Raw genomic sequence first — 15,272 nt, forward strand, 5'->3', positions numbered from 1 at the left:
ACAGTAGTGTATGTAAGCTAAAAGATATATATATAAATGAAAACTACATCAGAAAGTCTAGACAAAGCTAATCTTAGAAATAACACCCATGCACTTTTGAATGAGATTACCATGCTTTCTTTTCTCGATAAACCTTTTTTCCCCTTCCAAGTTTGTCTCAAAATAGATGTATTTCCACCAAAGCCTAGTTAACCCTTCCTGCTAATACACTTCGGCAAATGTCATCATTCTCAATTTTATAATAATTTCCTTCATCTCCTACCAGTTTCTAGCCCATCAGCTAAAAATGAGACCAAAGCATGCAACCTTTGCCAGCAGCTAGGTGTAACTGCCACCTCTGTGGCTGGTCATTACTGACTCTTGTCACGATACTTTGATATTAAACTTTGAAAAACTGAACTTTATAAGGTGAGGCCTATTAGAAAACAAAAAGACCAACTTCCTTCCAGCACTCCTGTGGGATTGCTTTAGCAACCTCATGCCTATTGCTGTTCCTACCCCATAGCCAAACTTCCCTTGCTGGGTAGTGGCAAGCATGGCTGAGGATTTGGTTCAAGCACAATCAGTTGCTCCTGCTGGCCGTTCGGATCCTGAGAAAAATTGTGGAGCAGTAGCAAGGAATATGATTAGGGTCATAAGGAAATCATGTACTAGGGAGGAGGAAGGAGTTTTCAACAGTGAGGAGGTAAAGGGGAATCTAACATTCAGCTGGCAATAGTTCTGCTCAATGGAAAGCCAGAAACCCTCCTTATTCTGTTCCAGGATTTTGCAAGTGATTCGTCTGAAAGCCCCAGAGGCAGAGATATCTAGCTGTTAGAATACTTGGGGTTTAACTTTCACACTGTAGTGCACTAAAATGTAGAATGATACTTTTTATGATTCATTAAATATCTGTCTGTGAAGTCACTCAGTCATTTGGGCTAAACCAGAAATCCCATCACAGAAAAACAGCTGCAATGTTTCAATAAAATTGTAAACATTGAGGTTTTAGTAAAATGACAAGGACAGAACAAGAACAAAATATGCCATGTAATATCAAATTTGATGTCAGGCACCACTTTATGTATGGCTTTTACAGCAATGCTTCTATTAACAAATTTAGAAGAAGCTTGTAGCATTTTGGCAGGAAAAGGATAGGTTTCTTGCCTTTTTTTACTGAGGGTTTGCCTGCCAGTGACACTAAGGACGTACGTCATACAACAGCCCAATAATAAAGATTCCCATGCTAGGCTGGAGTGAGCTGGTAAGCCGACATGGATCGGTACAGTGCTATGATACTAGGTTGGGTCCCAGAAGAAAAAAAGCCTTGTCAACCTCATGCTGGGCAAATTTGCCTCTTCTATTACAGCATCCCAGTACCTCACCAGGCTAACAGTCTGGGGATCCACTGTTGAGTCCCAGAGCCCTCCCACCATTGCCTCTGGGTCTTCTGTAGAATGGCTGGCGCTAACACAGGTGACTGCACAGGGATCTGACTGTACAAGGCTATTTCCTCAAAAGACATTAGTGCCAAAATTTATGTAAGCAGTTAATTTTCTAATACGACACTTTCTAAAAAGTTTGACAACTTTCTAAATTGAAGTTGACTGAAATCCGATTCAATTTAAAGTTGCTAGCTACAAGGGATGGGTTAATGTGGTCCTTGGAAAGAAATAAGATCTGTATTTCAATACACAAAGACTCCTGTAACAGTCTGTCAACATTTTATTAACACCCTGGCCTATTTCTTAGCGTTGTCTGCTACAGCTCTAATGTGCAATCTTTGTGAACAGAAGCTTGCACGGAATTCCAGGTTAACAGATTTTTATGGAAAAGCCTGTAGGATTTAATAAAAGTAACTTTTAGAGAGAACATTTCAATAGAACTATCCATCACTAAAACAAAGATATATTTCTCTGTTAAAGTCATAAATATGCTTGAAAATTACACAAAAAATTATCACCCTCTATCCTAATTTTAGAAGTATGTATGCTGTATTTATGAGTATAATGGCTGCATATGCACAATGGCTGTGTATGAATAATGATGGCCCCTCTTTTCTGTTTCAAATGGCAGAAAATCATTAGCTGATGGCTTTGAACAGAGTCTAACGCTTCAGGGGATTGCAGGCAGGGTAAGAGTTAGAAAGCAGAGAAAAACACAACCCCTATGTGCACAAATATGGCAGATATAGAACTGTGCAACAAAGTATCTTCCTACAACAAAACATTGAATTTCTAAAATTGAAACATTTTGTGGCACTACATAGAGTGAATTTCCCAAAGTGAAAAGAAAGATAGAATATGGTATGCCAGTTGAAACTAAAATGAAATAATCCAGGTTTCTTCTAACTACTCTTAACTGTGTTACAGATTGGATGCACTAAAACTTCCCAGGATCAGGGATCTGTATTTTATGGATTATTGGCAATTTTTTATGTCATGTGTTGGTAAAGTGTGCCTTTGTTCCTCTAACAGCTATTCCTTTAGCATAGACAATGGAGACTGCACTAGAAATCAAATGGTGCAGGATGCAAATGCTTTTGTCAGTGCATGGGGCATCCCTGTGATTGAACCAGCTGGTTCATTTACTAGGTTTATTAATTTAATTTCCTACAAAGGGAAAGAAGACAAGAAGTACTGCAGGTAGGTGCTAGGGCAAGGCTGCTCTGACCACATGCAAGAGCTACCTAGCCACACAGCACCAAGCTCCTGGCTCTTCAGACCTAGGGACATGTTGGGAGGAGACACATATGCTGTGATCCTGTGGGTGGACGGGATCATTTACAGTTTCTAAGCCTTTGCTTCCCCAAAATGGGAATGTATGTCTGCCTCTGAAAAAGATCATGCCTATGGGCTTTGGTGTATGGAGAAGGTGCTGAAGATACAAGTCTCTTTGCTCACCAGTAGCAATGAATGGGGAAAGGATTCAAAGGTCCCAGAGACAACTTGCAGATCCTTAATTACAGGGATGTTGAGAATCCAACCTGTTTCACTACACTGAAAGCAGGGAAAACAGCACCAAGCTTGGGATGCTACCTGCCCGATTTCCAGCTGACACAAGCACTTTTTGTTATGGATTTCCTGGTTGCCAGCAGAACAATGACTTACGTGCAGCAGATATTTTTTTGATGTGGCAATTATCTTCATTTTCAAAAGTGGCATTTCTACAGCAACCTGTTAGGCGAGCATGAGGTGGAAAGTCCATGAGCTTCCTTTAGTGGAGCTTTGTTTAGTCTGTTGGCCGCCTCTTCTGGCTCATGGCCTTTAGTCAAATAAGTTACATATTATGTTTCACATTCCTGTCCCAGAGAAATGCTATGTCAATATCCCAACCTTCCACTGCCAAGACACAAGACCAGCTAAACTGCGTGAGACCAAAGGTCCACCTAGCTCACTGCCAGTGCTACTGATAGTAACTAGCAGCTAAAAATAAGAAAAGGGTAAGTACAAACAATACTTGTCCCAGGATACCCTCCTTGATTTCTGTAATCTTTGGGTTAGAAACCTTCAGAGCTGAAGGTTACATTCAAATGAACACGTGTAATAGGATATTCTTTCCTATCTTTCTTCCGTTAGTTCGCCAAATCACTGAAATCCGTGTACTTTTGTCACCCCAAAATAGTTTATGTTGTTTCTTTAAAGGAATTTGGTGCTTCTGAATTCCTGTGTTATGGTCTGTGAGTGGCGATAATCGTGAATACTGGCCAGAGACAGTGCGTAATTATTTCCTGTTTAGCCCATCCATGTTATTGGTGTTTTTATTTATTATTTCCCTCTTGAATTGTGACTTTTCCTAGCTAAATATTTTAATCTCGTAGCTCTACTGTATCCCTTTGGAGATGGGGCGGCTAGAATCACACACAGTATTCCACTGGCTGACTTGCACTCACCAAGGGCTTAGTGAACTAATTGATGCCTGCTGCTTTGCCTCCTCCTTTCCAAGTGATTGGTAACACTCTGCTTGCTATTTATCCCACTGTTGACTGATGGGATGTTCCAAGAGATCTACCCACGGTCACACTGTAAGCTCTCTTCTGCGAAATACCAACCACTCACCACAGTGTAATATGCATATTTAACGTTTTCCCTATGTGTGTTACTTTCCTTCACACGGGATTTCATCTGTCATTTTATCACCCAGTACCGCAGTGCTGTGAGTGGTTTCTCCAGCTTGTCAGTACATCAGCAAACTTTGGCACCTTTGGATTTCAGCCCCCTTTCCATACTAACGATGACTCTGTTGAACAGCAGAGGTATCAACATCAATCACCAGGGAATTCCACTTGTAATTACTCTCCACTGTAAGCACCAATCCTTTATTTTTATCCGTTGTTTCCTACCTTTATTTTTTTTATTTCTGTCCAAAAATAATTTCATTTTTTAACCTTTTTTACTGTAGCAACAGGATCGCTTTTACTTATGTATTTTATGCCACTCAAAGAACAGTGAACCCATATTGTATTTTCTTCATGTATCCACATATTTACTACTTTAGTTTCAACCAATTGCGTCAGTAGAGAAGACAGGTTTCCTGGTAGTATTTCTCCACAGGTATGGAGCCTCTTTTCAAACCCTGTGTCACACTTGCCACTTCCTGCTCCTCTGGAGTTAAGGCCAAACTAATTTATAATTTTTATATATAGATATATATTATATAAATTATAATCTATAAGTTGTACATTAGAAACCATGACAATAGTTTGGCAGTTTCTTATTTTAGTTAAAACTTAGGTGAAAATTATCTGACCTTGGTGATATAATACTATTCATTTTATTGATTTATTCTGAAATCTCTTCTATTACCACCTCAGTAACAGCAAAAGTTTTTGAGGCTCATTGATTACTGAAAAAGTAATCATCTGTTCCACCACAGAGATGATCAACACACAGACTCATTTGGCTTTATATTGTCACTCATTCTTCTGAGTTCCTCTTTTTTATTAGATCCAACACTCTCTGAATGAATTCCTGTTAATGTGTTTTTATTAACAGTTTTTATGTCTTTTGCACATTATTCCTCTGAATCTCTTTCAGTCTGCCATATGACTTTGCACTGAAATTGCAAGAAATTATATTCCTTTTAATTTTCTGTATGCACACAGGATTTTGCTTTTTGAAGCATGGCTTTATTACTTTTAATAGCCTCACTTCTTTCACCCTGTTGTTTAATTATGACACAGTTTGGGATGTTTCCATATGGGCAGGAGGGTGAGAGGAAAGAAGTGGTCTTTCAAAATGCTTTTTGACACACCATTTGAGCTTTTAATATTTTGTGTTTAAGCAGTTTGCATTCCATCTACAAACAGTGTCAGTCAACATAACTAGTAGAGCTTACTGGGCAATTCACCAAATCACAGATACATGGATCATTTCAATCTTTAGGTTAAAGTCATATCACTTGGATGCTATGTTCAGCCTCAGTCTTCAAAGACTCTGTTCCTAGAATAGGACTCTAGAATTCCCAGAATACTTATCTTTGTCTCCTTGAATCCAAACTTCCTTTAAGATACAACAGCAGTCCTTTACAGATCTATTCTGGCACTCTAATAAATTTTTTACCTTGGCATTTTCCTTCCAGAAAGTTTTTAGCATACCTACCAGCATGCCATATCAATTTGCTTGTTTACAGTTACACATTCCATTTACTCTATCCTATTTTAGCCTTATATCTTAATTTTTATCTGCATTGTTACATTTATCACCTCTGCCTAAATATGACTATATTTTTAAGAATATTCTTTGCAATTTTTATACCTACATTTTACCAATTTGTTTTCTCCTAAGACAGAACTCATCCTCACCTCTGTCCTTCTCCGCCATCCCACCCCAGTTTTCCTGGTCCTTAGTTTTAAATGCAAAATAAATACAACTTTCTAATTTGGTGTATATGGAACACCTGTGTAGGTTTCATCTATGCCTTAAAAAGTTAGTTAGCAACTGAAAATAAAAATATTGTTCTGATCAGATAAGAATAATAGTTTAGTTCCGTGCTGCCCTTCATTTCCCAGTGAAGTCAAGAAGCATATAAACATAAATATAAAATAAAAGTTAAAGTTGAAAAATGTTTAAAGTAAGTGAATCTTAATACCCTAGTGCAAAGTCTAGGGTTAAAGGTAAAACACTAGTTTTCAGTTATTTCACTGAATTCCCCACTGACACATGGAATGAATAACACAGAATTGCTGACAAGCATTTCTCACATCCTTAGCATTCAATTTCCAGGCTAATTTGGCTAAATGTTTGTTCATTGTTTTTTCATGTAGACTGACAAGTAAATGGCTTCAACCAGTCTTAAGCAGTTCCTTTGTAATTATTTAAAAAGACTCTATGTCTAGTAGTAAAAAAAAAAAAAACAACTGAGTTAGCTAGGAAATAATTAAGTGCATATTCTTCATCTACAAGTTAAAGTTTATTTTTTATTATAATGAAATTCTTTAAGTGGGGAGAGGACTAAAGGATGAGGAATTCCTGTGGTTTCTTCTTTTAGGTTGCAAGCACTGATGCTTTATTATACTGTCAATCTATAATTGCTCCTTCAAATGTAAAAAATACAAGAGTAAATGAATAAGGCAATTCCTATATTCGAGGATGCATGAGGATATTAACCCTATAACCCCAGCTCCTGCAAATGGCATTAAAAGCATGTTTCTAACATTTGGTTCATGGGGAAGCTCCCATTGTATAATGTTTGAGTATATTAAATGGTTAAAAGCATTCCATTAATCAGAAGCTGCGAAGTCAGTGGGGTGGCTGTTGCAGAGCTTAGTCTCCTCAGAGTGGTGAAATGTGCTGGTTTTGGCTGGGATAGAGTTAATTTTCTTCATAGTAGCTATTATGGGGCTACGTTTTGGATTTGTGCTGGAAACAGTGTTGATAATACAGGGATGTTTTCATGCTGACACAAAGTCAAGGCCTTTTCTGCTTCTCACCCCACCCCACCCCACCACCAAGTAGGCTGGGGGTGCACAAGAAGCTGGGAGGGGACACAGCTGGGACAGCTGACCCCAGCTCACCAAAGGGATATCCCACACCATATGACGTCATGCTCAGTTTATAAAGCTGGGGGAAGAAGAAGGAAGGGAGGAACATTTGGACTGATGGCATTTTGTCTTCCCAAGTAACCGTTATGTGTAATGGAGCCCTGCTTTCCTGGAGATGGCTGAACACCTGCCTGACACCGGGAAGTAGTGAATTCCTTGTTTTGCTTTGCTTGCGTGCGTGGCTTTTGCTTTACCTATGAAATTGTCTTTATCTCAAGCCACGAGTTTTCTTACTTTTATCCTTCTGATTCTCCCCCCCCTCATCCTGCTGCAAGGGGAGTGAGCGAGTGGCTGTGTGGTGCTTAGTTGCTGGCTGGGGTTAAACCATGACATAGTCAACAAAAAAGAGGAGCTGGATGTAAGTGGAAGGTGCAGCACTGCAAAATGCAATGCATTTTAAAAAACACATTAGGTAGAAGGCAGAAACAAAGAAAATGCAACCACAAGCACTTGTCAAAGAGAAAACCTTTTCATACTCCTTTCAGCTGGGGTGCACATCAATAGCACCCGAGGATCAGTACCTTCGAGAGACACTTTTTAAGAGTCAAATGCAACCACTTGTGCTGCAGATGCCCATGTTACTTATGGCTGAATAAAGTTCCTATAACTCATATTGCTTGGCTCTGAGTGGGATCAAAGACTCAACACACTTAAACACCAACTAGAGCAGACAGCTTGTAGAATGAAGCAGTCAAAAGCCCACAGTTAGCTGAAGTTCTCTGAAAATGTGGAGGAAGTAGAAAAGGTTTAAACAGCACTTCACAATGCATCTGTAAAAAGTGGAGTCAGCAAAATGAACATTGGCTGGGAAGTAGCCATAAATCTCCTTTTGGCAATATGTGGTTCCTCAGCATTCAATCTAACTGGGAAGCGATAACAACTATAAAACTGTCTTGCAGAAGTTTCAAAAGCAAACTTGTAAAAATGTGACATGGACACCATGAGGATCTGAAGGATGGGAAACATGATGAGATTTATGATTTGAGGCATATCTATGTTTCAATCACTGCAGCCTTTTTAACCTCTCCAATACCAACAGCACAAGTAAAATTATGCATTACAACCACAAGCCAAAAAAACTAATTAGCAGCAAGCACAAGTAGGAGGGATGACTTTGATCATAGTCCCCAAGAACACAAAAGTTCATATATTCATGAGAACTCCTGATGCAAGAGTGGAACAAGGACTGCAGATGGGTTTGATTCTCCTGAAGAAAATAAGCTATCAAATGAGTTTCAAGGGGAAGAAAGGTCTTGGCAGGAGACTACTCAGTTCTTGGGGTAGGTTTCTGGTTTTCAATGGAAAAGAAGATGAGAAATGTTGAGTGAGAGTTGCCTGACTAAATACATATTTCGAGATCTCACCTAAGCATGAGAACTGCCTTTATGATTATCAGAGACAAAGGAGATTATGAAGGGTGAATTTCATCTCATCCTGCAGCAGTCCCCTACAAAGTAGGTTGGAAGGATTATACCCCAAAAAGCCTTTGATTGTAAAGAGAACCACGGTTGATGAATTCAGATGTAGATATTTACACTTCACTTGCCTAGAATTAGGTGATACAAATCACTCTGTCAATGTCAGTCCAACTCAGCCAGTTCTTGAAGGCAAAGGATTTTAGAACAAGAGTCGCAAGACGTGGCAGTTGCCTTGTTGGAGGAAGGCAGCTCTTACGACACGATGGGATATCCAGAGGAATCATCAACTGGTTAGTGAAATCATTTAACGTAGGTCACCAAACAGTCTCTGTTTCAGGGTCTTATTTCTGTCTCCCAGCTTCAAATTCTGAAACTGGAACATAACAAGAACCAGCCCGAATAAATCTCCATTGTTCATTGGGGCTATTAACTGATAACTATGATAGACCAAAGGGATCTGTGGCTGCACTGACTAAACTAAACGGCTCTTTCTCATCAAATCAGAAAAGAGACTCAATCATAGGGGAGTTTTTCTTTCTGTCTCATTAATTCACTCTCTGTGAAGCCAATACCAGTCTGGAATCTTTTCCAATATATGCATTTCTCACATTTATTTTTCTCTGCTTAAGGCAATGGAAGAATGAGCGAATGTAACAAGACGATGCTATGAAGCCATTAACTGTCCAATAGCAAGGAGGCAGAGCTATTGGGAGAGAAGTATCTCCTAGCCCAGTGTTTGGGAGCTTCATTGCATAAAAGTAATTTATCTGATCAGAAGGTGCTGTCTTTTTTTTTTTTTTTTAGTGTCATGCTTAAAGCTCATTTCCTTCACCAATGAGAAAAAGTCAACTTAGTAAATGCAAATCTTTTGTACTGAATGAATTCTATTGATTTTCAAATGTACTAAGTAATGTAAACTCTTTTCCCATATGATCAAAGCCTTTTCCTTCTCGTATATGGTGATCTTGGTTATCACTGGGGAGTGACCCTGTAACTTCTAGACCATGGAATATAGTGTTTATAGATTAAGCAAAGGGAGTCAGTCCTTTAGCTTAAAGTTACAAAACAGTTCACATCTGTAGTTCAAGCACAGCCAAAGATATGCAATATAGACTAAGAAGAGGTTACATGCAAATGTACAGACTGATGAACCCTCAAAGGTACTTTCCATTTTGCCTTTTCTAGCTCTGTTCAGAAGCTGATAACCTTGAACGCACTGAAATGACTTAGTTATTGTGGGAGAAAAAAAATATGCTTCAAATGGTTTTATATGGCATTGAATTTAAAGAATTAAGAAAAGTTTAAATTGCTTATTTTTAAAAAATGCAGAACATCTTAAAATACATGCTTTAATTATTTAGAAGTGCTCCAGTTGCTCAAACTAAGTCACTTTAATTTAGAAAGCCTTTTGAAATATGCATAGATTTAAAATTCAAGAAACTTTTAAAATTGCTCAAAAAAATTCCTTCTCTTGACACCAATTCTTTCATTAATTAAAAATATTTTTCATTCTAATTGTTCTAAATGCAATTTGCAGCTAGGAATGTTCATGTTCCTTTGATTTCAAACAGTAAGGAGCCACAATAACTAAATAATTTTTATCTTTATTCTAGATCTGTGTTAAAAAAAATGCAGTATTTACAAAAAAGGCAGATCAAAGGTCTTGGACGCAGGAACTCTCCTTTACCACAAGAAACATACAACACAGAGAATATCAATGTGAGCTTCCTCATGCTGCTCTGCCTTTGTATTCTAACTCTGGTCTTCAAAACCCAGTCTCCGGAAATTAATTTCACAGGGTGGAATATTGAAGAAAGTTCTTGGTTTTCTTCAGTAGAACTAGCCTTTTTCCTAGAGTCTGAAGGGACTATTCTGATCATCTTGTTGGATAGCCAGAGGTCCAAGATCCTATCTCCCTGCAAAAACCCAGATCACTTCTGATCAAACACAGAACACCTTTGGGGGGCTTATCCACTTTTGGCTTAAAGAACATTTATGAAGTGCAGTCAAGTTGCCTCTTACTCTTCTTTTGGATAAACTAAAGGGACTTCTCTCCATACCCATTTAAAACAGGTTTTCTAGGTGTTGTTCTTGTGTTAAGAACAGTTGTGAATTTTTCTTAGTGTTCCCTCCTGAAAATCCTCCAGCTTCTCAAAATCCTGTCTGCAGTGCTCACACTAGATCTAGACAATCCCACTAATGGCTTTCCTGTTGCCTAAACTAAGGAAATTATATCTTCTGTATTTTCAAATGACATTATCTTGAGTTTGAGTTAACATTCAAATTAAACTAAGCATCATATTAGGAGCTCAGATGTGTTACCGCTGGAACAGATAGATATGTTTCTTTCAAAAAAGTTACTGATTTTTAGGATACAGCCCATCCCTCATGTGCCTCTCTTCTCAGTGGGAAGTGCATTCTGTTTTCCTCAAGGCATGACTGTCTTCACATTAAAATTAAAATTTGAATATTTCTTGATTACAACCTGTATGTCAGACAAAACTGATAACTGCATAGATAACTCTTCTGCATTGCTACTTACTGCTAACATAATATGATAAGATTTATAAATGATGTTCTGACTATCAGCAAGGGTGAAAACTTTACCTTCCAGTTGTAAATACCAAGTATTGACTAAAAAGAATGAAACCAGTTAATTTAAAAATGGATACATTAGTAGCCTTCAGTTAATTAACACATCCCCATTACTGAACCAGCCACACTGCGAAGCTCGATCAGGTTCCACGTAGAACTCAATATAAAACCATTAGAGTTAAATGGAAAAAAATCTAAAATTACAGTCCTTAAAAATAATAAGTTCTAAGGACAATACCAGAGTTATGGTCTCCTAGAACAGTAAAACTTCAATAGTTATGTGATACAGCTATCACACATGAAAATTCATGCAATCATTTCTGGTCAAAACTTCATATAATACAGATTGCTTGCTTGTGTAATCTTGAAAATAATCTACAGCATTCCTCTGTAAACATTAAGTTGTTAGATGCCAAAAATTTGACAGTTGTAGGCACAGAAGATTACTCACCCTTGAAGGTCTCACTGCAGTATAAATTACTGAAAAATGAATCCCTCGTTCCTGCAGATCCATGGTCAGTCTTCCAATTATTTTGTCTATAAATAGAAACATGTATAATTTAACAAACTTTGTAAGCTGAGAAAGCTAAAATCCTACAGTAGTTGGAGAAGCAATGAGCTAGATGTTTAAGCTTATTTAGTTCATTTAAGCAATTTAGGTGCTCCTAACATTTATATGTCAATAGGTACAAATGGGATAAGACACGTTCAGTGTCTTGAAAAATGCACAATGTCAGTGAGACAATACAAAATAAATACAACAGTTCAGAAAAAGGAGTGATTTTGAAGCTGAAAAGTAAATAGCGTAGAAACAATACCTGAAAGGTTGCACTTTGGGCAATTAAAAGCAAGAGCAGAAGAAATTTCTTAAGAAATGAGAGCAGGATGCATATACTGTTAGTGAAATGACAAGTTAATAAATAAATAATAAAGCTTAAGTAGTATTATTCTCTGAATTACAAAAGTGCACAGAACCAATCACTGAGAAACAATACTCAAAATGTAGTGCTTAGTTTGGGGCATGATATGCATAACACTGGCAGCAATATTCCTTTTTGCTTTGGTGGATTTAAAGCCTGATTCTGCACCCTCAACAGGATATGGAAAATTTTGCAGTTGACTACAGTGGAGGCCAAGGGACAAATATGGTGGAATATTTCTGAAAAAGGAAGGAAAAGTCAAGTAAGGAAGAGAGGACCTTTCAAAGAGGTCCAAAGACACCTCTAGAGAAGTTCTTCCTTTAGCTCTGAAACCACAGGCAGTTGTGACAAATACTTACAACTGATAAATGTCTTCAAGCTGTATGCAGAAATATTAACATCTGCTTATGATAAGGAGCATAATAGTTGTGAATCAAGAACCATTATTAGTGGTGTTATTGGGACTGACAGAGAAGTAAGCAAGCAGACTCACATTTACTGTTTCAGTGCCTTCCCACTTCTCATCCATGTACCAGTCTGGTGAATGGATATTTTATATCCTGGACATACAGGCTTTTCAGATTCTGAGGTTATTCTCTACAGAAATTGTATTTCATTTTCGTGCCATGTACTGGAAGTGGAACTTACATTATTATCCTTTTTAACCTCTTCTATTTACAGTAATTATGGTCTCCTGGCTGAGTAAAATGTTTAGCTTTTGTAAAAATGCAAGCATTGTTTTTTCTGCGGGGTTTTAACCAAGCTGATTTCCTCATATCAGTCAAGAATCGTAGCTATGTAAATTTTCCTTCTAAAATTATTGCTAAAAGGATCTACTATAAGAAATACTCAGAAAAGCAACTGCTTATATACTACTAGTGTAATTATATTGGGTGTGGAGGTCCAAGGCATTACATAATGTAGATTTTCTGTTCTATATGCACAGAGTGAAACTCACTGGAAATTCTCAGCAGCCTCAGCTAAAATTTGCAGAAGAAAAAATAATACATAGAAAAATGCATAGATCGTCTTTGTTTTTTCTTTCATTAAAGCAATCGGTTGCTTTCTGAAATAAAACATTATTTGCATTTCACTTCAGTAAGGAGCTACATGTAACTATAGTTACCAGTAACATCTATAACTCTTGCCTTTGGGAAGATTCTAGAGGCAATTCCTTCATTCAGAGAAGCTGCTGTGAACACCCTTGTGACAACAGAGTTGATAAAGATCTTTGCCTGTGATCAAAACTCTACCTTGCTTATGAAGTATTTGCAAATTCTCCAAGGAAATGGGCCCAGATTGTCCACCATATTTTAAAGCACTTAAATTACATGCCTACATGGGAACATTAGTCATTCCAGGCTCTTTCTTTAATGGAACAAGAGGCATCTCCAGACGGTGATATTGATGTTAGAGTGATTTTGGAGTGGTTCTACTGATTTTATTTTTTTTTTATTTTAGGTAACATGGATCAAGGAAACACTACATAGATCAATGAATATAAAACTGTTTGTCTAGGATAATACCTTCCAATTAGCATAACTGTCTGCATCTATGCCCTGGTGGAAGGATTAAACCTTTCTAACTCATTGAAGACACATCCCTTGAATTTCATCAGGGAGTGCAGGATTAGTGCTATTATTAATTTCTAATCTACCTTAATTTCTTTGTGTGATTTTACACATGGATGGAAGGGATGGAAGAAATGAACTGAGAAGAAATGTTCTGGAAGGAGAAAAGTGAAAAGAAAGGAAGAGTATAAACTATGAACAAGAGAGAAGAAGAGAAAAGAGCAGGATGAGAGGGGGGAAAATGGGAGAGAAGAGAAAGAGCAGCAAGAGGAATGCACTGAGAGTCAGAGTGGAAAAAGGAATACATGCAATAGCAACTAAAGAGCCTCATCTTATGCAGATGGAGTCATAGGCAGCTTTGCCATTGATTTTGAGGTATGCTGGATCCAGCAGGTGAGACTGACATGACAATGCAACCTTCTCCTGAGCAGAGAAATGTTTAGGAAAACGGGCAAAAACTGAGTAATAATGTCAAACTCTAACTCATGCAAAAGACAGAAAGAAGAAATACTGAAAAGAAACATAAAGAAAACAGTAAGTCTGAATCCTTGAAACTTGAGCAGATTTGGATTCTGAATTCCAGTTTGGATTTCGTAATGAGCCTCATTTTAATAACATGCTAAAAACCTCGGCTTACTCCGGTTTCTAGATATTTCAGAACAACACATTTCCCTTGGGCAGAATCTGAGCCCATTTGTTCTGTCTTATAGAGCTTCCTGTCTGCAGTGAGTAAAACAGCAGGAGAAATTTCTCTGACATTTTATTACATCAGATTTTAAAACCCTCTACAGTGGAAAGGAAAGAAGTTGCTGTGACAAATATAAGAGGCTTTGTGAACTTCTAGGCAGCCTGCTACAGGTCTGCAGTGTTTTTCTATGGGTTTACTGTTGATACTACAAAAAAAATTACTAGCAATATTTATGGGTTAACAATTCTTTTGTCATGTTACAGGTATGTGAAAAATAGTATTTTTTGTTGCTTACCCAGGTAGGAGCTAGCGGCAGTCCCTCCATAACAAACACTAGTAACTCACGACCTTGCAAGCAGTTCTGACCTTGAAGGGTCTCCTGACAGCAATATTTGGCAAATGACTGTGGTTGTGCTGCAAACAGTACCTAGACACCTAGGCCTGCTGGACTCCAGATTGCATGACTTGCAAGACTGTGTTTGGGACACTTATCTACTACTTTGGGAATGACTCTCTTATGACTCTCTCCCATCTGCTACACAGACCTTCAGTGGGATAATTTTAAGGAACTGTGGCTCAGTAACTTTCATTTGAATTAAAACTTCCTGCCGATGTTATTTCCAGTATTTATTCAGCAATGCATTGAGTGGCTGCTTTGGCAAATAAACCAGTAGGAGAGGATTCAGCCCAAACTCCTACTTTTCTAGAGCACAGCTGAAATGCAGACTAGTAAGTGTAGATTTTGCACTTGGCCATACAAAGTGGCACATCTTCCCTGATCCACACACCTTTTTCCTGATAACAGCTAGTTGACACTAACAGGAAAGCTGGTATAGCCTGTTCCTCCATCATCCCATAGGTCCCCCGTTAACTTTGCTGTTCCAAAACACAGTGGCCTGAGACAGGGTTTGGGAAGCTTATTCTTGAGTTTGTGCAGCTGATGAAAGAAATGTCCCATAAAGAAAAAGCTAATGTTTAGCCAAGGCCAACATTAAGCAAAAGCTTTTCCTACCTAATACGCTGTGGGGACAAGAAAAGAGAACTAAACAACTCCTCTGC

At 38.0% G+C, this 15,272-nt stretch overlaps 1 protein-coding gene across 1 annotated transcript in view; it reads right to left on the reverse strand.

Annotated features, from left to right (window-relative positions):
- Positions 1–15,272, reverse strand: part of LOC309590280 (V-type proton ATPase subunit S1-like) — a gene marked incomplete at its 5' end in the record, with an annotated part of 54,358 nt that overhangs the window by 22,310 nt on the left and 16,776 nt on the right. Inside the window, one exon of the mRNA XM_082311397.1 lies at positions 11,486–11,571. Coding sequence (XP_082167523.1) covers positions 11,486–11,571 — 86 coding nt within the window. The remainder of the gene's footprint in view (positions 1–11,485; positions 11,572–15,272) is intronic.

Source organism: Platalea leucorodia (assembly GCF_965183815.1).
Source record: "Platalea leucorodia genome assembly, chromosome: 4".
In the NCBI taxonomy this organism is placed as follows: domain Eukaryota; kingdom Metazoa; phylum Chordata; class Aves; order Pelecaniformes; family Threskiornithidae; genus Platalea; species Platalea leucorodia.